Raw genomic sequence first — 23249 nt, 5'->3', positions numbered from 1 at the left:
TGCTCATTATGCACAGGAAAACGTTTAAGTCAGCGGTTTGCCTTCCCCTAATGAACCTTGTCGGGGTGTATCAAATGTGGGAGGATGGAGTCAAGTCTCTTCGCCAGGATCTTAGTGTAAATCTTAGCGTCAATATTAATCAAGGCTATGGGGCGGTAAGACGTTCTCTCTTCTGGGTTTTTATTTGGTTTAGGATTAGGGTAACATTAGCTTCTTCCATGGAAGGGGCAATTCTACCTGATTAACGGAATGAATTGAATAATGACGTCAATTGTGGGGCTAGCTGCGAGATGAACACTTATAAAAAGCAGCAGTATAGCCATCCGGGCCGGGAGCTTTGTGTGCTGAGAGATCCCTTATCACACCCCTCACCTCCTCCTCCGCGATTTCTTGATTAAGGGCTTCCCTCATTTTGCTACTGATTTCTCCCAATTGCACTTTTTGCAGAAACTGTTCTTGTAGATCACTACGCGGATGCTGCGAGGCATACAGGGAGTCATAATACTCCGCTAGAGCCTCCTGTAACTCTTCCTGCATTGTGACCAGCTCCCCTGTACCTACTTTCAATGCAGTAATTGCATTTATCGCTTTTTTGCCCCTTAATAGGCGCGCCAAGAGTGCATCTGGTTTATTAGCCTTAGCATAATACTTTTGCCTCACAGCTAGTAGGGCGCCCACTGCCTTTTTCGTATGCAGAAGCTCCAGCTGCCCCACCGCTCTCCTGCACTCCTGCATTGCTTTCCAGGAAAGACCCGCTGCCTGTCTATCCGCTTCTACCTCTGCCTCTAACTGGGCTTCTAGTGCCTGCAATTGCTTCACCCGGTGGGCCGATATAGCAATAACTTCCCCCATGAGAGTGGCCTTGAATGCATCCCACCTTATACCCTCTTCAGTATCCTCCTTCCTGTTGATATCGAAAAAGACCTTGATCTTCTCTTCAATACCCCCCCGAATTTCCGGGTCTCTCAGAATGGCCCCTGGTAATTTCCAGCCCCAAATTCCCTTTACCCTCCGACCTAGCTCCATCACCAGAGAAACCGTTTTGTGGTCCGTTATCCCTATTGGACCGGTGAATACCTCCCGAATGCCCCCTCATTAGGCCTACCGACACCCATATATAATCATTCCTAGATTGTTATCCATGGACCCCTGACAGAAAAGTGTGACCCTCCTCATCCCCCTTCAATTCCCTCCATACATCTCGTAACCCCATACTACTGATCCTTTCCTTCAGCTCCGCAGACATTACTGCTCCCTCACCCCCCCCCACCACTTCCCGGCTCTGTCCTTCTCCCTGCACCATGCAATATTAAGATCCTCCATTAGGATAATCTGACCCCAACTTTGATCGTCTAATACTTTTAGAACCCGTTGCAGGAATTGCTCCTGACCGGAGTTAGAAGCGTACACTACGGCCATTGTATACGGGGCCTCTTAATACTTCCCCTGACCACGATATACCTCCCTTCCTTATCTCTAGTCACGTCACAGATTCTAAAATCCACCGTATTCCGAATAGCCAGGGCCACCCCCTTTGCTTTACCTTGACCTAAGGCATGGAGAATCTGGTCGAAGCCACGCAATTTTAATCTACCCTGATCTTTACGCATCAAGTGTGTTTCCTGAAGCCCCATAAAATCTGGCTTTTCTTTCTGTGTGAAGTGCTCCAGCTTTTTCCTTTTAAGAGGGGTATTCAGCTCTCTTACGTTATGCGTTAGCCACTTGAGGAGTTACCAAGACATTCTATTTTAAGCCAATAGCGAGCGTAGCGGCACCCTGATCAAGCATAATGCTCACCTCCGGTCTTGACATAGAATAAATATTACCCCCTGCTATAGCGGTGGGAGTCTTGATTATATTAAAGACACAAAGGCAAGCATTATCTCACCCATCGATGCAAGTACTATGTTAACTGTTCTGTGATGATGACTGTACGCTATTTTGTTGTACATTGCATCTTGGTACCCTCCCTAATGCGTTTCTTGTTTGACAGGTGATGGCCAGAAGGCGGGCTGAGTGCCTTTGATGGAGTGACCAACACATGGCGAGGCATTTTTGTTCGGATTAGTTCCCGTTCCGACTCAGCTTGTGGGCATCAGGATTGTGTTTCGGTGTTTCGTGTTGTCGGATGTCAGTTGGAGGGCACCAAAAGAAGAGTAAAAGACCTCGGCAGGAAGTGGCTAGTGAGGCCCAGAGACAGGAAAGGGACTGAGGGACTACCAGATACTCTGGGGTTCATGGGATATATAGTTTCAGTTTGGTTTTGCTGTGTTTTTGGTGGTAAGAAAAAATAAATGGAAGGAAATATAAAGATTTAAATCTGCTGTTAAGAGTAGAATAAAGTAAGTTGAAGCATAATGCTTGCCTTTGTGTATTAATAGGTCTCTGTGTATTAACAGAATCAAAACTCCATGTGTGATCGCAGGGGTAATCTTTATTAGCAAATGTGCAAACGGACCCTCTTCTATAGGTCATAATACTTTCATCACACTCAATTCGTTGGTGCTATTTCCCACTGGCTGGCAACCTTATCCTGATGTAATTAAAATACTTCACTTGTTTTATTGATTGCCCATTGAACTTAACGGCACCTTTTATAGATCTTGAACTATGGCAGCACAATGCTACAGTTTTAGAGGGATTTACTTTTAAATAATGTTCTTTGCAAAAAAAGTGTGAGAGAGATTCCAATTGCCTTTGTATGCCTATTAGAGTTTTGGAACTAAAGACAACATCACCAGCATACAATAAAACCCTATTTTTCCAATTCCTTTTTCTGGTGCATGACAATCCACCCTTTGGCTATATGCAGCCAATTGAGCAATATAAATAAAAGAGGATAGGAGCAAGTATGCAGTCTGGTCTGACAGGCACCTAAACTTTGGACGGCTTTGTGCACTCATCCCCTAAACCATACATGATCCTTACTATAGTGTGATTATATAAAACTTCAGTAGTCTCCAGAGCAGGGCTGGCACTCCCAGAGATCCTAAAACTATCCAAAGCTTATTTCTATTCAAACTGTCAAATGCAGTTCTAAAATCTATAAAAAGCATATAAAGGCACATATTTTCTGGATTACAAAGTTTTGAATTAAGGCAATTAAAATAACTTGTTCAACTGTACCTGGTTTCCTCTGGAAGCCACCCAGCAACTCTTATAAAACCTTCCCCTTCCCCACCCAAACATCTAACCTCTAGTATAACCTTTTTTTTTTTTTAAACAACTTTTTTATTAATCAAAGGCATACAAAGACAATGCAGTGGTACATGTACATTACCCCTTGATGGGTCTTTATAGTCTGGTAGAATATTGCGTGTCACCTGATTTCGTTCTTCTGGGTGACCTTTGTCTGCTAGCCTTCGAGTGCTTTCTGTTTTACGCCCCCTTCCACCTCCCTCCTCCGCCACTTATACCCTCTATTCCTCCAACTTTTAAACACAAACATTTGGGTTGCATAGAACAACCTGGAAGGCTTTTCCAGTAAGCAGATGAGTCTTGATTATTTCAGAGTAGAGGATCAAATAACGTGCATATTCCTGAGTAGGTGTGGCTTGAAGTAATGGGCTTCTATGTCTTTCACTAAGTCATGGAAGGGTGACCATATCGTCAGGAACCTTAGGTACTTTCCGGAATTGAGGGCGCATATCTTCTCCATGGCCATTACATTCGAGATCTTAACCAACCACCAGGCAGTCTGTGGACCCGACTCGTCCTTCCAGTTCTGTGCTAGGGACATTCTCGCCGCCGATAGCAGATGAGTAATTAAGGTGGCTCTGGGCCCTGACATTGCGTATATCCCCTCTATGGGCGCTCCCAACAGTATCGTTTTTGGGGACATCGGCAGCCCCACCCCTATAATGTCTTTAATGTGGCCCAATATTTCTTTCCAAAACTTGTTTGCTTTGGGGCACGTCCACCACATGAGGTACAGGTTGCCTTTTGCGCCGCATTTCCTCCAACAATTAGGTGAGTAGGACTTGTTAATTTTGTGTATACGGTGGGGGGTCAGGTACCATCTGAGGAATAATTTATATGCCAATTCCTTAATCGTGGTGCATCTGGTTATACCGTGTGCTCTTGCCCAGATTTGGCTCCACTCTTGCTCTGTTATGGGTTCATCTAAGTCATTGTCCCAGCTCTCTTGGTACGGAAGCACCTCTTCCGCTTGGGCCATGGAGAGTAGTCTATAAAGTCTAGTCACTCCTTTCGTTGTCGTCTGCCCCTCCTGTAAGGTCAGTTCCAGGCCTGTTGGTGTCCTTGTGCCCGCCTGCCTCACTGTTGGGTGAGTTATCCAGTGCCTGATCTGTGTATATCTAAATCGCTCTTTTTCTTCTAGGCTGAATTTCTGCTGGCATTCTGTGAAAAACAGTGGGGAGCCATTAATGTATAAATCTTGCAGAGTCAATTCTTCGGCTCCTGCCCACCCTTCCCAGAACCTCTTTTGGAGGCCCAGTGAGAAGTCCAGGTTGTGCATTAATGGAGTGTTGGGGCCTAGCCCTCGTGGGATTACCTTCCTTTTCCGGGCTATGTCCCAGTTGAGCAGTGACCACTTGGTCGCTTCCAGAAGAAGGCCCCCTTTCTCTCGGTCCCTTGTTTTCAGATGTATTAAGGCTTTTAGAGGGGTTGTCGTGGCCGCTTGCTCCATTTGACAACAACCTTTATGGTTATTGGGGTTAGCCCACCATAACATATGGGTTTGCTGAGCTGCCAGTATGTAACCTTTCACATCCGGGACTCTTAGGCCTCCGAGCAGAGGTGGGCGCAGCATGATGCGTTTCTGGACCCTAGGTTTCTTCCCCTGCCAGATGAACTTAGATATCGCATTTTGCAGTTCTTTGATTTTGGCAGGGGGAATGGTCATTGGGATGGCTCCCACCACAGAGAAGTCAGGGGAGGATAGTCATTTTTACCGCTGTGATTCGAGCGAACCATGACAATTCCTGGGTTTCCCACCTAAGCATATCTTCCTGCAACTGTTTCCGTAGGGAGAATATGTTCGATTTGTATAGCTTGTTTGGGTCACATGTTAGACGGATCCCCAGGTACTCCAGTGAGTCTTTCACCCACGTCACTGGGAAGTTCTTCTCTAGGTTCTCAATCACTTCTCTCTTCTCCGTGATGTTCATTGCTTTGGATTTTGAGAAGTTGATGGCGAATTCAGAAACCTCTCGAAATTCCTGTAGTTGCGACATTGCTCGGGGCATCGTTATTTCTGGATCTTTCATGAAGAGCATAATGTCATCAGCGTATAGCGCAATTTTATGGGTTGTCTGACCAAATCTCAGTCCCCCAATTTCGGCGTCCTGCCTAAACCGCATGGCGCAGGGCTCCATTGCCATCGCAAATATCAGAGGGGAGAGTGGACATCCTTGTCACGTGCCTCTGCGAATTTGGATGTATTTTGTGCTTTGTCTGTTGATCGTGAAGCTAGTTGCCGGGATTTGGTAATTTGCTAGGACCATATTTATGAATTCCGGTCCGCATCTCAAGCCCTCCATCACCATTTTCTGATAACTCCAATCCATACTGTCAAATGCTCGTCTTGCATCCAGGGCGGCCACCGCGATTGCTTGTTGAGTTAGTCTCCCTGCATCTATTACATCTATTGCTCTTTTATATTGTCCTGTGTGAGTCGGCCTGTAATAAAGCCTGCCTGATCTTCGTGAATTATGCTCGGGAGGATACTCAGTCTTGTTGCCAAGATTTTTGTGTATATTTTCGCATCTGTGTTTAGCAATGCGATTGGCCGATAGCTGGAGCACTCACGGGGGTCTTTCCCTGGTTTTAGTAGCAGTATGGTTGTGGATCGCCCCATGTCTGGCATCCCTCGACCCTCTTCCCTGATTGTGTTGAAGAGCTTGGTCAGCGGGGCCAGAAGTTGAGAACGGAATGTTTTATAGTAACAGTTGCTAAGGTCGTCTGGGCCGGGAGTTTTCCTCGTCGGTAGTGCTGAAATTGCATCGCTGATCTCCTGTGCTGTGATCGGGTTTCCCAGGCTACTCCTTTCTTGCTCCGTGATAGGGTGTTTGAGCGAATGTAAGAAAGTTGCTGCTCCCGGTCCAGGTTCTCTCTACACAGGAGGTCTTCATGGAATTGCAACATTTATTTCCATCTTTTTGGTTTCCGCTGTGTGGGGGTTGCCGTGCTTGTCGTGTAGTTGCGTAATGTAATTTTGGGCACTCCGTTTTCTCAGTTTAGCGGCTAAAAATCTATTTGCCCTGCCCCCGTGTGTGTAATAGGACTGTTTCGCATTTAATAGTGTCTGGGCCACTCGTTCTGCCATGTGGTTCTCGAGCTGAGCTCGGATTTTCCTGAGTTCGCGTAGAGACTTCCTTGTTTGCTGGGCCTTATGTTGGATTTCGGCATTCTTCACCTCTTTTTCTAGTTGTGTTATGAGGGTTCTGTTCTTGTAGTATATTGCCGCCTGAGATACGAATTCCCCTCTAATCACCACCTCCCCTACATCCCATATTACCCCCAGCTCACTTCCCCGTTGTCATTTTCTTTGAAATAATTATTAATGGTGCTTTCTATATGGGTCCTTAGAGCTATATCCTTCAGGAGGAGTTCATTTAACTTCCAGGGTGGCTTTTGTTTCCGCGCTTCCTCTCCCCAGTCCACCCCCACCAAAACTGGGGCAGATGTTAACTGGGGGATTAGCATAGCTGATACCAGGATCATATCAATCCAGGAATAGCCCAGGTGAACCCCCGAGTAATGGGCGTACGCCCTAATTCCCTCATGAAAGAATCGCCATGTCTCTATGACCCCTAGTTCTCTAAAGAGGCGTCCTAGCGCCTGCCTATTCCTTTGGTCCGCTGTTGTGGGGGGGGAAGAGTTTTATCTAACGCTGTGTCCATGACGCAGTTAAAGTCCCCACCTATCTGGTCTTCGCACAAGCTGCCCAACTGGTTTAGTAGGTCCGAGAGGAATACATCCTGTCGTTCATTGGGGCATGAATGGCTAGGATTGTGTACATACAGCCCTTTATTCTCCCTTTGACCCCGAGGTATCTTCCCCCACTATCCTTTCGGAGTTGTAGTTTTTTTAAATCTAGGTCTCGTCCTATCAGGATAGCCACTCCCTTCTTCTTTTCCCCACTGGAAGCATACAATTGCTGTGGGAAAGCTTGGTGGGACATCCACCTCTTGTCTTTCGGGAGGAGGTGGGTCTCCTGCAGGATCCTGATAGAAGCCTTCATAGCCCTTAACTTTTCCAGTATAGCTCTCCTCTTGGTCGGAGAATTCAGCCCCTGTGCATTCAGGGAAATTACATTAGATTCCGTCATCCTTCCTCTATGGAGGGTTGCCCCCCCTTTGTGGTCCGCTCCCAATTCACCTCATTGGCACCCACCCCTGCTCCATGCGGTTTTATTCTACTCTGTTTCATACATCCGCTGTTTGTTCTGCATTTTGCTTCTCTACTTCTCCCCCCCATACCCCCTGACTCCATCTTTGTGGCCCTTGTGAACGAGATTTCCCATAATCCCCCCTCTAATAACTAGAGTGTTAGGGTCACTATATAGGGCTTTACTTCCGAGAGGTCTCAAAGATCCCTGTCTCGGTTTGGATTCCAAGATTGGGCCCTTCCCTGCTCCGCCTCTGCAGGTCTGTATATGTGTATGCTTTTATATTATAGGATGTTGCTATATGCATCTTTGGCCAGAGTCTCGAGAGCGTCCTGAGTAATCAACTTTGAGCTTCCTGACTTGGTGGGGTATTAGTTGGACCTCTAAGGTGCGGCTCTCTCCTGGGTCTACTCCTGCGTGTTCTGGACCATTCCCACAGGTTGGCCCCGGCCAGCTGTTTATTTTGGACCCAACCATTTTCTTCTTCTCGGCTTTGGTTCTCCTCCACTCCCAGCAACGCGAGGCCCTCGTCACAGGTGCTGATTTTCTTCTGTCTTCCCTCCCAAATGAATGTCAGGCCAAACTGGTACGACCAGCTGTAGGGGATTTGCTTGTCCTGCAGAATTCTCGTCACTGGGCGCATCAGGCGCCGCTTGTGTAGGGTAGAGAGCGCCAAATCCTGGAGCAACTGGATCGGGCTCCCGTTGATTGTCAAATCGGTCGTGGATCTGGCTGATTTCAGAATCTTTTCTTTTGTGGCATAGGAAGTAAAAGCCACCAGCACGTCCCTAGGGCGAGCTCCTGGTTCCGGCCTGCGGGGGCCCACTCGGTGGATCCTGTCAAACCCTATTGTTTCCGGCATAGTGTCTTGTAGCAGGTGGCTGAAGGTCTGCTGCAGAGTGTCACGTAGGTCTCCATCCGGGACCGTTTCTGGTGGCCCTTAACGCGGATGTTGGATCGGCGTGATCTGTTTTCAAGATCCTCCACTTGGGAGTTTGCGGTTATTCGTGGCTACCGCTAGTTGGTCCAGCTACTGGCTGGTGTGTTTAGCTTCTTCTGATAAGTTGGAGAGGCCACTCTCCTTTGTGTCCACTCTCTCTCCCAACTCATGGATCTCTTTTCGGACTTCTTGTAGTGAGGTTTTTAGGTCATCCCGTAGTTGACCGATAAGGGTCTGGAATGCGTTTGTCTTTCTTCTTTCCATGCCCTTCAAACAAGTCAGCAGGTCCTCTTTGTCTGGGTCTGTGGCGCTTGGAGATGTATCCTGCATTGTCTCTGTAGCGTGTTGTGACAGCGGCAGTGTGTTTACGTCTTGTTGTTGTTGACGACTCCCGCACCTGGCCAGTTGGTTTTCTTGGATTTTGGGGGACCTTTTTGCTTTTGGGGGTGCACTTTTCGTTCTGGCACCAGGCATCCAAGATGATCACATTTATCTCTGCTCTCTTGTGCTCTCCGCCAGGGCAGTACCGTTGCTAGGATCTCTGAGGGGGTTGTTGGCTGGCTGTGCGATCCCGTTGTTGGGACCGGGTGGGGGCGAGGCACGGGCGCCCTGCTCGCCTGTGTTCGGCTGTGGTCTCTCCCCCCTCTTTTAATATTTGGGGTTGCTGCTTTTGGTGTTTGCCCCCCTGGGGGGATTGTCCTTTAAGGTCCCTTTAAGTTCCTGGGGACCAGAAAGCTCTAAGGGGGTGGCCGCTAAACCTCCGCCCCACTCCTCCTCACCCCTGCTGGGCCAGTTTCAGGTATGATATGGTATGATATGATATGGTATTTGTAACGCGCCTATACACAAGTGTTTCAAGGCGCGACGAGGCAGGGAGGGGGGTACAAGGGGAGACAGAAAACGATCCTACTAGGCCAGGTGTCATTCAGATCGCGCAAGTGCAGGGGTAGGGGAGGGGAAAAGTGCAAGGGGAAGGGGAGGGGGGGGAAGTGCAGTACAAGGTAAGAGGCGTACGTAATAAATAAATAAATAGGGCCAGCTGGTGGCAAGTGTGAGGTAAGTGCAGAACAAGTGCTGGGGGAGGGGGGGCTGTAGGGATACAGAGACAGACCCGCAGTGCAAAGGGGTTCCAGGGCATCAGTGCAAGTGGAGAGTGGCAGGGCCCAGGACCGAGGCCGTTTAGAGTGGTCCAATTGCAGGATCAGTGCAGCTTCAGTGAAAATTAATTAGCCGCTCAGCAGGGGAGAGGGAGAGGGAAAGCAGAAGCAAAGAGGAAGGTTTTGAGGTGCTTCCGGAACCGGAGATGGTTCTCCTCAAGTTTCAGGGAGGCAGGAAGGCTGTTCCAGAGGGAGGCCCCTGCCGCGGAGAGAGATCTACCCCCAGCTCGTTGCTTCGAGAAGCGGCTAACCCTGAGGGAGTTGGAGGCGGATGAGCGAAGGGCTCGGGAAGGAAGATATTTGGGAAGTGAGAGTTGAAGGTATTTAGGACCCAGGCCCCAGAAGGCCTTGTGGCTTGATATTGGAGCCTCCCTCCCCGATTGTGTATTTGTAAGGAGGTATGCTGCTTTTGATGCGATTCCTCCCTGGGGGGATTGTCCTTTAAGTCCCCTTTAAGTTCCCGGGGGCCTGCAAGCTTTGAAGGAGTATCCGCTAAGCCTCCGCTCCACTCCCCCTCACCCCCACCGGGCCAGTTCCAGGCAAGTGCTTGATATTGGAGCCTCCCTAACTAGCCTCCTACCTTACTCTCCTGATGTCCGTTACTGGTGCTCGTTCCGTTCGCCCCGATTGGGCCAGTGCTTCCTCTGTGGACCCTTCGCTCCCTCTCTTTTATTGCAATGGGGTTTGAAGAACCCCTGATGGAGTGTGTCTGCTGTCGGGAGGGGGCGCGGAGCTCACTCAGCCTGAGTTGGCCGCCAGGGCTGGCACCCTCCTGGGCCCGGGAAGCTCCGTCGGGTCTCCCGGTCTATCAGGTGGCTGTACCGCGGGGCTCACGCCTGTCTCCAACCCTTTCGCCCACCTCTGCGCGGCCGCTTCAAGACTGCTGCGGAATGAGAGCTTTTCCCGTGTTCCTGATTTTCCTCTCGATGCAGGTGGGCCACTTTCTCTGAGTTTTCTTCCCGGGGTCCGGCGGTGGGGGCCGGAGACTCCCTCAAACTGCGCAGATTATGGCCCAGGATCTCTGCTTCTCCAGCGGGAGGTCCGCCTGGTCCACCGAGAGTCCCCTGTTCCTTCAGCAGGGATTCTACCGTCTCTCTTCCGGGGCAGCTCCCTCTGTAGAGCGAATTCTCCTCCTCTCCCTGCGGGCCGCTCCGAGGCTCCACTCCCGGCGCCATCCCCCCGGCCGCAACTGCCACCAGTGCCTCCGCCAATCTATTCCGTCGGATGGGGACCCCCAGCAGCCCCGGACCGCCGGGGTGGTGGGGGGGGTTACTCGTAATCCCGGATGCCCGGGGAGGGGGCACAAACTCTCTTCCCTTGGGGGCCTCCCGCAGGCGGGGTGCATCACTCGCCCATCCCCCTCCAGGCCCTCCACTTCGGGGCTCCCGCCTGATTCGGACTGTTGGGGGATAGCAGACTGCCGGAGCTCTTCCTCCTCTGCGTTGGGGACGCTCTACGATCCGCAGCATCAGACGCTATTAATGCAAGCCTTCCATGCGCTTTCAACCATTTTTTGCACTTGTTTCATGCTTTATACTCCTTTAGAATCCTGCTGATGCGGAGCCCGGAGACGTACGTCTTCGCCTGCGAGCGGCCATCTTGGAATCATAACCTTTTTTAAAAATATTTTCCTAGTACTATCAAGCAGCGATATCAGGTAATAGTTCTCGGGGAGAGATCGGTCACACTTCTTACAAAATTGAACAAATTCAGCTGTTCTCCAATGGGTACTGCATGTAATTTATTGATAGTCTAAAAGTAGTTAAAATGGTAGCTACACCCTTGGTTTTTCCATGGAAGAAATCAATAGGGATTTTGTCTGAGCCTCAGTCTTTCTCTGCATGATGCAAACATAAAGCAACTTCCACCTCTTTTAGTAAATACTGATGGTGGCTTCTCTACTGGGACCTCACAAAACAATAGATTCCATTAGTTCAATATCTTTCTTGTCAGCTCTCAAAGTGTATTATCTATATATCGGGGCAATTGCCACATTACAATCATCATGCTCCCGTACGTCTTTGCCCCTACCAACAAACTTCCCAATTCACCTTGTGTCCCTAGACTTGGCTTCTCGCAATAGGGCTTCCCAAGCTCTTTTGTCAGAGTCTTGTTTTATCACTCTTAGATATACTTTTAGACGCTCTGTCCATCAGAGTGCTTAAGACGCAATTCAACCACTTTTTCATTGTTCACATTCTTTATCAAATCAGGTCTTTGCCTCCCGGTGGCGAGTGTTTACTTTGTTATTTTTGCGATACGTCATATATGGATATGGTATCTCCTTAATTAACATATAAAAGTAATCAATATCAATGACATCAGTAGAAACAGAGTAGAACAAGCTTTCAAGAAATAGAACTAGGCATAGGCAATATGTAAAACCAGCTACTTTACCTATCCTGGTCGAGCAGTTGGCAAGCATCATTGGCCAAGTTCATGAGGGATCTCTTCATCTCCTTTTGCAGCTCCTCATACGTACTCTGTGCTTCGTCCAGGTACCTCTCCCAGTTCTGATTGACAGGCAAGTACGCCACGCCCATTTCCAGCATCCCTGCAAATGTCACAGGATGGGGACATCTGCAGAAAAAGTAACATGTTAAACGCAGGCATGCACAAAAATCCACAGCCAAGGGGACGAGCATTGGCAAATGGATTGCCACTCTCCCACCATCACATACACTTAATAGGATTTGTTTAGCAATACAATACTATTGTCAGGATTTGGAACAGTTGAGAGCAGGATTTGTCAGTCAATGGAACTATTCTCTTGGAACCTATACTGGAGGATAATATAATTGAGCATCACTGGATAAACATACATTTTAATCTATTTTGCAAAAGGAAAGGAGCCCGAAAAAAAACAAGAACAAAATAGTTGCATATCAAAATGAGGATTGCCATTTTGACTAACCGCCTGAAAAAGGCACTTTCTGATGGATCTACATGAAAATATCGAAACCATTACTGCAAATTTGTTTTCCTTTAATCATTTTAATGACCTTCAGCTAAAATAAATGCGTGGGAGGAACCCCTGCGAGTCCCCCGCACCCACATCCTATCACCTTAATGAATACCCCAACCCAACCCCCATCTATATTTTCGCTGAAATGTATTAAAAATATTCGTTGAAAAAGATCTTGTAGTAATGGTCTGCAATATTTTGTAGGGGTACCCTTTCTGATGAGCTGATCTTTTTGGCTACTTGGATTCATTTATTTTTTTATTAATGGGTGGGGCTCTGTTACAGTTTCCATTTTTTAATATCTTTCATTTTTCAGTCCTCCCCCCTTGTTAAACGTTTACCTTTCCCAGCCACTGAAATTGTTTATAGGTGTTAAGCCAAGATCTCAAAAAAGGGCTGTCAAAAAGGGCTATGTGATTTTTTCAAGACCTATTTCTAGAACTGACCCTCAGGGCCTATTCTTTTTTTTTTTTCCAAACTTTATTTTCTTCTCATGGACTCAAGTTACAGGCATGCATGTGAGAGACACTATACAAGATCTTATCGTTCTTCTTTTCAGTTCTCTTTTCAATCTACAGGAAGTCCATGAGTTCTAACATTTATAACTCCCCCCTCCTTTGTCTACAATAATACAACTAACATTTATCCCCTTTCGATCTTCCCTCTCCCCAACTGGGCTGGTTCCGCTTTTCTACACCGTTAGCCAATGAGAATGCAGTTTGGGCATTGTCTGCCTGTGTTAGCAGTTATCGTGGGTCCTTTCGAGCTTCCATCTTGCCAGGGGGCTTTAGTTCAGGATCGTTCTCAACAGGTTTGGTCTGTGAAAGTAGGCTTCCCTATCTGCTACATAGTCTATAAACGGGTCCCACACTTCCCTGAATTTCAAGTATTTGTTATCTTTTATGGCCCCTACCTTTTCCATTGACAGTACGTGCCATAGTTTAATCCATCAGCCCGCAACGACTGGGCTTTCAGGGTTTTTCCATCCTTGGGCCAGAGTAATTTCTGCCGCGTTTAGTAGCTGTGTAATCAGGGTTGGGTTATTGCCTGTCTCTGCGTAGACTCCTTCTACTGCAGTTCCCAGCAGTATTACCTTCGGGTCGTGTGGGAGTTGTCGCCCTGTGATTTCTCATTTATGTCCCAATATTTCTTTCCAGTATATTTCAGCTTTAGGGCAGGTCCACCACATGTGGTATAGGTCCCCTCTGATGCCACATTGTCTCCAGCAGTTGGGGGAGTAGGCTGGGTTCATTTTATTTAATCTATGTGGGGTTAAGTACCATCTTGTGTATAGTTTGTATGAGGTCTCTTTAATTGTGGTGCATTTGGATGCCTTCTGGGCCCTCTTCCAGATTTTTCCCCCATTTCTCTTCCGTGATAGGAGTTCCCAGGTCTTTCTCCCAATTATTTCTATATGAGGTTTGATCCTCAATTTGTGCGTTATCTAGAAGCTTATATATTCTTGTTATTGCTTTGTGGGTCTGGCCTTCCTGTAGGGTGAGTTCCAATCCTATGGGAGTCCTGGTGGCCGTCTTTTTAACCCCTTCCTGGGAGATCCAGTGCCTGATTTGTATATACTTGTATCTCTCCTTTTCCCCTATGCCGAATTTCTGTTTGCAATCCTCGAATTGTAGTGGTGTTCCTTCGTGGTAGAATTCTTTCAGGTGGATCAGATGTTGTTGCCCCCAGTTTGCCTAAAATCTGTCCCGTTTACCCGGAGTGAAGTCCTGATTGTGTGCCATTGGTGTAAAGGGGCCTAGTCCTGGGGCAATATGGTGTTTTCCGAGTGCTGTGTCCCATGCTTTTAGTGAAGTGCGGGTGGATTCTAATAGGTGTCCCACTGTCCCTCTGGCCCCTACCCGTAGGGCTTGCAAAGTCCCTAGTGGAATTCGGGTTTCTCCCTGTTCTATTCCCACCCATCCCTTGTGTGTGTTCCCTCCCATCCATTTTAGCATCGGGCTATCTGGGCTGCCAATGCATATATTTCCACGTCGGGGAGTCCCAGTCCCCCCCAGTAAGGGTGGCCTGGTTAAGATTCCTTTTTGAATTCTGGGCTTCTTCCCATTCGATACGAAGGATATTAAATCCTTTTGTAGTTTTTTGCACATTTGGGGGGGGATCTCTATCGGGAGGGAGCTAATTACATATAGGAGGCGGGGTAGAAGGGTCATCTTGAGTGCGGTTATACGTGCGAACCATGAAAGTTCCTGGGCGTCCCACCTCAAGAGGTCCTCCTTTAATTGTTTCCACAGCGGCACTATGTTCTCCCTGTATAGGTGTCTATATTCCTGTGTCAGTTGAACTCCTAAGTAGTCTATGGCCTTGGGTTCCCAGATTAGTGGATGCTGTGTCGCCATTTTTTGGGGCATCTTCTCCTCTTCGGTTATGTTTAGGGCTTTTGATTTTGCGTAGTTAATAGTGAACCCTGATACTTTAGCAAATTCCTGTAATCTTTCTAGGATTTTGGGTAGTGATTTGGCAGTGTCTCTCAGGAACAGTAGGATATCGTCCGTGTATAACGCTATTTTGTGCTCTATCCCTCCTGCTAATACCCCTTTTATTTCTAGGTCCTGTTTTATGGTTTGTGCCGCTAGTTCCATTGCCATTGCAAATATAAGGGGGGATAGTGTGCAGCCCTGTCGAGTGCCTCTTCGGATTTGTATTGTTGTAGTGGATCTGCCGTTAATTATGAATGCTGTTGAGGGGAGTTTGTAATTCGCCAAGACCATCATTATGAAGGTGGGGTCGCAGCCATTATTTCTTCAGGGTTAAGTTCAGGTACACCCAGTCTAAACTATCAAAAGCTCTCCGTGCGTCCAAGACTGCTATGGAGAATTTCTGTTTTGTTTTGTTCCCTATTTCTATAATGTTTACCGCCCGCCTGATGATGTCCTGTGTGTGTCTCCCTATGATAAATCCTGCTTGATCTTTGTGGATTATTTGGGGTAAGACCTCTTCGCCAGCCTGTTTGCCAGCCTGTTTGCCAGGATCTTTGCATACAATTTGGCGTCGCTGTTAAGTAATGATATTGGCATGTAACTTGTGCAGTCTGTGGGGTCTTTCCCCGGTTTAAGGATTAAGACCGTATTCGACTTCCCCATGTCTGGCGTGACTGCCCCGGCTTCTCTGATGTAGTTGAAAAGGTTTGTTAGGGGGCCCAGTAGCTGGTTCCTGAAGGATTTGTAGTACCCGTTCCCGAACCCGTCTGGCCCAGGTGTCTTGTTATGTGGGAGGTGTGTTATGGCATCACTTATTTCTTGGGCCGTTATGGGTGCTTGAAGATTCAAATTGTCCTTGTCCGTTATCTGGAGGAGGGCTATTTTGGCCATGTAGTCTAGCTGGGGTTGTGGGGATAGGCCCTCTCTTTCGAGGAGGTCTCGGTGGAATTTTTCCATGAGGTCTAATTTTTCATCCTCCGATGTACTTATCCCCCCTTTTGAGTTCTTAAGGCTCACTATGTAGTTGCGAGTTTTTTGACAGTTGAGTTTAGCTGCTAGGAATTTGTTAGCTTTGCCTCCGTGTGCGTAGTAGGATTGTTTAATACATAGTATGGATTGTGCGGTGTGATCTGCCATGTGGGTTTATAGTTGGGCTCTCACTTTTCGGAGGTTTCTTACTGTTTTGGGTGTTTGTTTAGCTTTATGTTGTGCCTCTGCTTCATTTAGTTCTAGCTCAGGTTTCTGTTTGAGTAGCTTTCTCTCCCGCGTGCATGCTGTGGTTTGTGATATAAGTCCCCCTCGCATTACTGCTTTCCCTGCGTCCCATATTACCCCCCAGTTTGTGTCCCCGTTGGCGTTTTCCTGAAAGTAATTGTTCATTGCTGTTTCCATGTGAGCTCTAAGGGCGACGTCTCAGAGTACGATCTCGTTCAGTTTCCGGGTTCTGTTTGTGCAGGGTGTCTCTTTTGTGGGGATTTAGTATGACTGGGGCATGGTCGGTGAGGTATTGTACTCCTATTTGCACGTCTTCAATTTCTGGGATGAGGGTGGATGAGGTCAGGATCATGTCTATCGTCGAATATCCCCTGTGTACAGGTGAATAATGCGTAAATTCCTTTTCTGTGCCATGAAAGAATCTCCATGTCTCTATTACCCCTAGGTCCCTGAACAGTTTGCCTAGTGCTTGTCTGTTCCTACCATCTGCAATGGTGGGGGGGTGGGGTCTTGTCTAGGGTGGGGTCCATTACGCAGTTAAAGTCTGCCCCTATTATAATTTGTCCTTTGCACCGGCTGCCCAGGTTCTGCAGGATTTCGGCCAGGAAGATGTCTGGTCTATCATTTGGGGCGTATAGTGCTATTAGGGTATGTTTGTTTGTGCAGGGTCCCCATGAGTAGTAAAAACCTGCCCTCTGTGTCTCTATATACAGCCTTTTTCTTGAATGGTAGGTTAGCGTTTAGTAGGATTGCGACTCCTCTAGTCCCCCCCCACTCTCTGGAAGAAAAGTATTGTTTGGGGAAGGCTTTATGGGTCATCCGTTTCTCATCTATCGTGAGCAGGTGTGTTTCTTGTAGGAATACTATTGCGGCTTGGAGTTCCGTCAAGCGTGTTAATATACTGTGTCGTTTCACTGGCGAATTTAGGCCCTGTACATTCAGGGTCATGACCGTTAGCTCAGGCATGAGTCTTGTATAGGAATTTCTTTCATATCTGTGTGCCCTCTTTCAGCGATAGGTGGTGTGCAGGGTGTATTTGCGGACCATGCCTTGAACCAATCCCAACATAACATAACCAAACCGTAAACATTTTAAACCTGTAAACTTGTTTCATCCTCGAGGTGGTGGGACCAATGAGTCTTTGCGCCTCCTCCGGGTTCTGCCCGGAGCGTTGGGTCCCCCGATTCCCCCAGTGACCCGTTCACCAGGGCATATCTGGGTTTGTTGTGGGTTCAAAGATTTCCCCCCCTCTCCGCCCAAGCTTAGTTCAATCTCCTCTCTAATTTACCTTTCGTTGTGTTCTTTTCCCCGGTCTTTGGTTCCTCCTCCACTCTTTCTCCGGGTTCTTTGGTGCTTTATTCATTTTTATTATGTGGTGCTTGTTCCCTTAAAGTTTATCGTGGTTTGGAGCCTTTTGGTACGGGTTCTCTTTCTTGGCGTCGTCTGGTGTCGAGGGACCATTCCCATAGTCTGGGCCCTGCCCCTTTCTCGGTTGGTGTGTTTCCACATTTTTTTGGGGTTCCTCTTCTTCTAGTTGCAACAAGGCTATCCCTTCTTCGCATGTAGAGATCAGCCGTGGTTTGCCTTCCCACGTGAATTGTAGTCCGAAGGGATATGCCCATCAGTATATGATATTTTTGGCTTTCAGTGCTCTCGTGACTTGTTGCATCAGTCTTCTTTTGTGCAGCGTGGATAGGGCTAAGTCCTGAAAGAGATGGATCTGGCTGCCGTTTATGGTAACTGTCTGTTGCGTGCGGGTTGCTCGTAATATTTCCTCCTTCATTAAGTATGACGTCATTGCCATGAGTACGTCTCTTGGTCTGGATCCCGGGTCGTTTCGTTTGGGTCCCACTCTATGTATCCTATCGATTGGATATGTTTTCTGGTAGAGTGTCTTTGAGCATGCTGCTGGAGCACTGCTGGATTGTGTCGCAAAGGTCTTTGTCCCCAACCGTTTCGTCCAGGCCTTTCACTCGTATGTTGGACCTTTGTGAGTGATTCTCAGTTCTAGGTTGTGTGTGGCTCTGGAAATCTGTTCTAGGAGGATGCGGTTCTGTTTTACATCTTCTGTTGTCTCTGAGAGGTCCTTCTCTGTGGTGTCCTCTCTATCCCCCAGATCTACGATGTCTTTCCTCAGCTCCTGCAGGGAGGACTTTAGTTCTTCCCGGATAGTGCCCAGTTGGGTCTGGAGGGATTCCATCATTCTATTCTCCATGCTTCTAAGGCATTCCTGTAGGTCCTCTTTATTTAGCGCCACGGGGTTGGTGTCCGCTATTTCCGTTTCAGTGTTTGGGTCTTCTGTCTTGCTTCTGTGTTGTTTCCCCTCCAGGGGATGTTTCCAGTATAGTTCCAACTGTCCGTTTCGCCCTTTTGCTGTGGATCTGGTTCTTTCTGGGGTGTTCTTTGGTTTGGTGCCTGACATCTGTGTCGTGCGTCTGTTGTGTGGGTAGTGGTGTGGCTCCTTGTTGCCCCGTGGTATCTGTGGTCAGTGTATGTGGTCTTGGCTTTATGGCGTCCCGGAAAGTCACTCCTCACAGGTTGGCCCTTCCATGCGGCGTTCTTCGTTTGGGATCTGATCCTGCTTTGGGACCTTTCAGAGGCTCTTGTCCTTATTCCCTTCATCCATCACCACAGTGGTTGCAATCGTGTTGGTGGGGGCTCCCCTTCCCGTGCTCGGGTCTCAGCCATAGCGGGGGGTGTGGGGGAGTGAGAAGGGTTCCTCTGGTTCTGCTGGGGGGGGGGGCGCGGGTTCCTGAAGGTGGGTCACTGTTCGGGGGGGGTCCGGGACGATTCCTTCTCCCCTAGTATGTTAGTCAGTACGGAGGATCAGCTAGGTGGTTCAGTTTCCGCCTCAGGGTGTTCCGGGCACAGTATGTGTCCGTTGCTTTCCGTGTAGTGCGGGCTCTGGATGTGGCGTCTGTGTTGTTAGCGCCCGGTTCCTTTGGAGAGTGCAGGGTTCCCCCGGGTTTGTTCGCGCCAATCTCTCCACTTTCTTCTTCGCTCATGTGCGGGTGCGTTGTGAGTCAGGAAACGCTGTCAGATGCCAGGTCTAACCGTTGGGGCTTCCTTAGGGGATTCGGCCAGGGTCCTGTATAACGTATCTTAGGGGGACCATGCTGCTTCCATTGTTTATCTTATATTTCCCCCTGTGGGCCGGTTCACGTACCTTCCAGGGACTTGCTGCGCCCAGCGTGTGCAGTTGTCCTAGCGTGTGCAGTTGTCCTCGCAGGTTTCTCCGGGTCGGTGATTCAAGTCACTGGGGCGCTTTCAGGCCTCGGTCAGGGTCTATTCCTGGTCCGCTCTCGGCAAAGGGGTTTTCAAGGTGGGTTTCAGTCTTTGATGGGGGATGCGGGCCTGCTACTTGTTTTCCCTGTTTGCCGCTGTTGTGCCTCACGTATTGGAAATGTCCAAGTCCTTTGGTGAGTGCTGGGTTCCCCCTGGGTCTGCCCGCGCAATTCCTCACGGTTCCTCCCGCTTTTCTCCCCTTTGTTCTTCTGTGAAGGCATCGTGGCTGCAAGGGTATCCGTCAGGTGTTTGTGGAGCTAACGGTTGATTCTTTTAAAGGGGTGCGGGCCGGGTTACAGCATGGCGCAGCAGTGGGGGGCACGGTACGCTGTTTTCCCCTGTCCGGGTGTCCCCTCGGCTTTCTCCGGTTCCCTGTTGGTGGGGTGCTTCATGATCCCGGTCCGATTCTTCTGCTTTTCTCGCGTTTTCCCGCCTTCAGCGGGGAGGTCTGCAGGGGGCCTTTGCCCTCCGTTGAGGGCCATTGGAGGCTGTTGGGGATTACGGGCTTGATGCGTATCGCCCCCCGACGTCAGTCACGGCTATCCCAACCTGGTGTGTGCCGCCGGCTCCTTCGGTGCTGTCGACTGCAGAGGGCTCTCAGCTCCGTTCGGGGTTTTACCGCTCTGGTAGTCTGGGAGTTACGGAGGGCAGGATGCGTCCGGATTCGTAGTGTCGGCATACTTAAGTGAGAAGGTGACTGGATCTTGCTGCTGTCTCGGAGTATGCAGCTGTTTTTCTGCATTTTTCTTCCTTTATGTTTCTTCGTTCAGGGGGAGGAGCAGGGATGTGCATCCTCACGGGGTGGCGGCCATCTTGGAATGCCTCAGGTCCTATTCTAATTACTGTCTGCGACTCAGAAGCCCGTCCCGTCGCTCCCACTATTTCTTATGACACGTACCTTGCTTCGGTACTTTTAAAAAACAACTATGCGCAGGTCTGGCATATTACTTATAGCACGATGGCACACCTATGTGCATATCAGGTGCTGTGTTTACTGATAGCAAGGCAAACCTTAGAAACAGACGACATACCTGTACAATACTATCAGGATTTTTTCTGTTTGATTTTACCCTTCCAGACCTTTATACTGGGAACATTAAGGACACACTCCTTGACCAGAGCAACACAACAAAAAGGTGTTTGTCTTGGATTTTTTCCTGAGACCGTGGTAGGACAGGCAGACGCACCCAGGTCCTACCACGTTGCTGCTAACACTAACCGTATTTCTGGCTATACTTTTTCAGCCTATCACTCCTTTCTGCATATCTGTCGCTCTTTGGACACCACCGCTTTGACTTGAATGCATGTTTTTCTGTGATGAAATAACAGATTAAGCTCAGGTGTGTGTCACACCACACCAATTTGCTGTATATGTTTTGAGACTTATATGTTTTTGTTGTTGTCTATTCACTGGCTTTTCCTTGTTGATTCATCACTTGTTGATTGCTTTACATATATTAAAAACGTTTGTTATGTGATACTTGCCCCCTTTTGGTATCTTACATATTGTGTCAAGAGGATTTATTGTCTTAAAATAATGTACTGTAGCATTCATTGCTTAAACATTGAGCTATCTAGGGGAGCCTTGGGAATCAAATGACCCCGTCTCAGCTCTAAACCCCTGGCACGACGACACTTCCTTTTTCCATGATTTATACTGATAGACGATGGCACACCTGTGAGCATATCAGGTGCTGTGTTTACTGATAGCACGTTGGCACACCTGTGAGCATATTGGGTGCTGTGTTTACTGATAGCACGATGGCACACTTGTGAGCATATCACGTGCTGCGTTTACTGATAGCACGTTGGCACACCTGTAAGCATATCGGGTGCTGCGTTTACTGATAGCACGATGGCACACCTGTGAGCATATCAGGTGCTGTGTTTACTGATAGCACGTTGGCACACCTGTGAGCATACCAGGTGCAGTGTTTACTGATAGCACGTTGGCACACCTGTGAGCATACCAGGTGCAGTGTTTACTGATAGCACGATGGCACACCTGTGAGCATATCAGGTGCTGTGTTTACTGATAGTACGATGGCACACCTGTGAGCATATCAGATGCGGTTTACACTGATAGCACGATGGCACACCTGTGAGCATACCAGGTGCTGTGTTTACTGATAGCACGATGACCGAGTTCAAATACCAAAGGACTAGAAAAGTGCAACTTAATCAGAAATACTGGTGGAAGGAAGGGATGCATGCCCTGAATCAGAGGACATTCCCCAGAAATCGAAAAAGTCTGTCCACACCCACCAGAGGTGTCGGTCAGAACCTGAGAGGAAAGTTAGTCTCAATCATAGAGGACAGTGTCCCTGTCCAAGGACAATGAAACCCAAATATGCCTGAAAAACATTTAAGTGTTTTGAGTCTCAGATTAATGAACCTATCGCCATTCCCTTCATTTGATCCCAGTAGCTGGAAAGCGGAGCTCAACTCTGAGGCAAAGGATTGTGGCAGGGGAAATTCAGTTTCACACTATTTGCTACCGTTGGTCTCACCTTTCCCCATATAATATTTAATTCAAGCAAAACATACAAAACTGCGCTCCTTCTTAGCATTTCATCAGTGTCAAGGCAAATGGCCAGTGGAGGGTCAATAGCGCGTCAGCCCTGTTGGGCCCATTTCACCTCCCTCCCCTCACCCCCAAACCCACCCTCCACAACCAGCCTACATTGGGAGAGGTGGCAAGCGGCTTAGCCAGGGCTGAGATTCGCTTGTAACTCAGCCCTGGTAACACGCTAGTACCTGAAAGGAACCTGAAAGCTCAACTGAACAGCTCAGATTCAACCTAGGGGCAGAGTATGAGGAAGTCATGTTGAGGGATTTAGCCAAAGCCTGATCTACCATGGTGTGGAGTACTTTCCCTCTGGTCTCCGGTCATCCAAGTGATTTTCCAAGAGTCTGGTCAACAGCCGGAAGCAGGCCTGATTTAAAGATACAAGCATTCGTATGTGGCATACAGACTGGTCCTCTCTTAATTATTATTATTATTATTATTATTACTATTAATTGGTTATTTATAAGGCGCCTAGGGTGAAGTGCTGCAGTGGAGGGATCCCAGGAGGGGGGGGGACAAGTGTCGCCTGGCAGGTGGGTGTAGACCCAGAGGGCAGTGCTGTGAGGGGGGGTGGGGTACTGGTGGGAACTGGGCAGGGGCCTGGTGACCTGAAGGGCACATGAGGGACCAGACCACCAGTCTGAGCGGCAGTGGGGAGGATTAGCAGGGGAGGGAGAGAGGGAAGGAGGTGGAGAAAAGGAAGATTTTGAGGTGTTTCCAGAACGGGAGGTGGAGAAAAGGAAGGTTTTGAGGTGTTTCCAGAACGGGAGGTGATCAGAAGCCAGGCAGAGATGGGGAGGGGAGGCTGCTCCAGAGGGAGGAACCATTCGAAGAAATCGAACTGCCCCCTGCTCTCTGCTTAACAGCTCTTCATTTAATAGGCAATTTAAGGCCTTTCAACCAAGTAAATTGACGCAGAGGATTTACATACACACAGACACACCAGAGGCGTAGCCAGTATTGTCTAACAAGTGGTGCCTGTAGCTAATGTAGTTGGTCCCACCACAGTGACATCAAGATCTGTAAATGTCCACACAGCACTGCTGAGTGGGCATTTACAGATGCTGGGTGGGCCTTGCACACACAGGCCCTATCCTGTCTACGCTTCTGGGACACACACAAGAGCTGCCACAAACTGCAGATTTTTGTTCCGAAACATACACATAAGCAAAATAACAACCTTTGAACTAAGATGCCATGGGATAAAAACAATGGTCTCTTAGAAGGCAAGCTCTCTTTACATTTGTCACACATTATCTATGGAGGGACGCAACAGCAATAACAATTCAGTTTCCTGTAAAGACAATATACACTGAAGCATATCCTATC

The 23249-nt window shown here is 48.4% G+C and overlaps 1 protein-coding gene across 2 annotated transcripts in view; it reads right to left on the bottom strand.

The window, feature by feature from the left end:
* Positions 1-23249, bottom strand: part of POLG (DNA polymerase gamma, catalytic subunit) — a 1004779-nt gene that overhangs the window by 770047 nt on the left and 211483 nt on the right. For both annotated transcript variants that reach the window (XM_069624312.1, XM_069624311.1), the window contains exon 7: positions 11846-12028. In XM_069624312.1, the coding sequence (XP_069480413.1) occupies positions 11846-12028 (183 nt within the window). The remainder of the gene's footprint in view (positions 1-11845; positions 12029-23249) is intronic.

This window comes from Ambystoma mexicanum, chromosome 11 (genome assembly GCF_040938575.1).
Source record: "Ambystoma mexicanum isolate Mex_15411 chromosome 11, UKY_AmexF1_1, whole genome shotgun sequence".
NCBI lineage: Eukaryota > Metazoa > Chordata > Amphibia > Caudata > Ambystomatidae > Ambystoma > Ambystoma mexicanum.
This window is presented reverse-complemented; position numbering and strand designations above follow the sequence as displayed.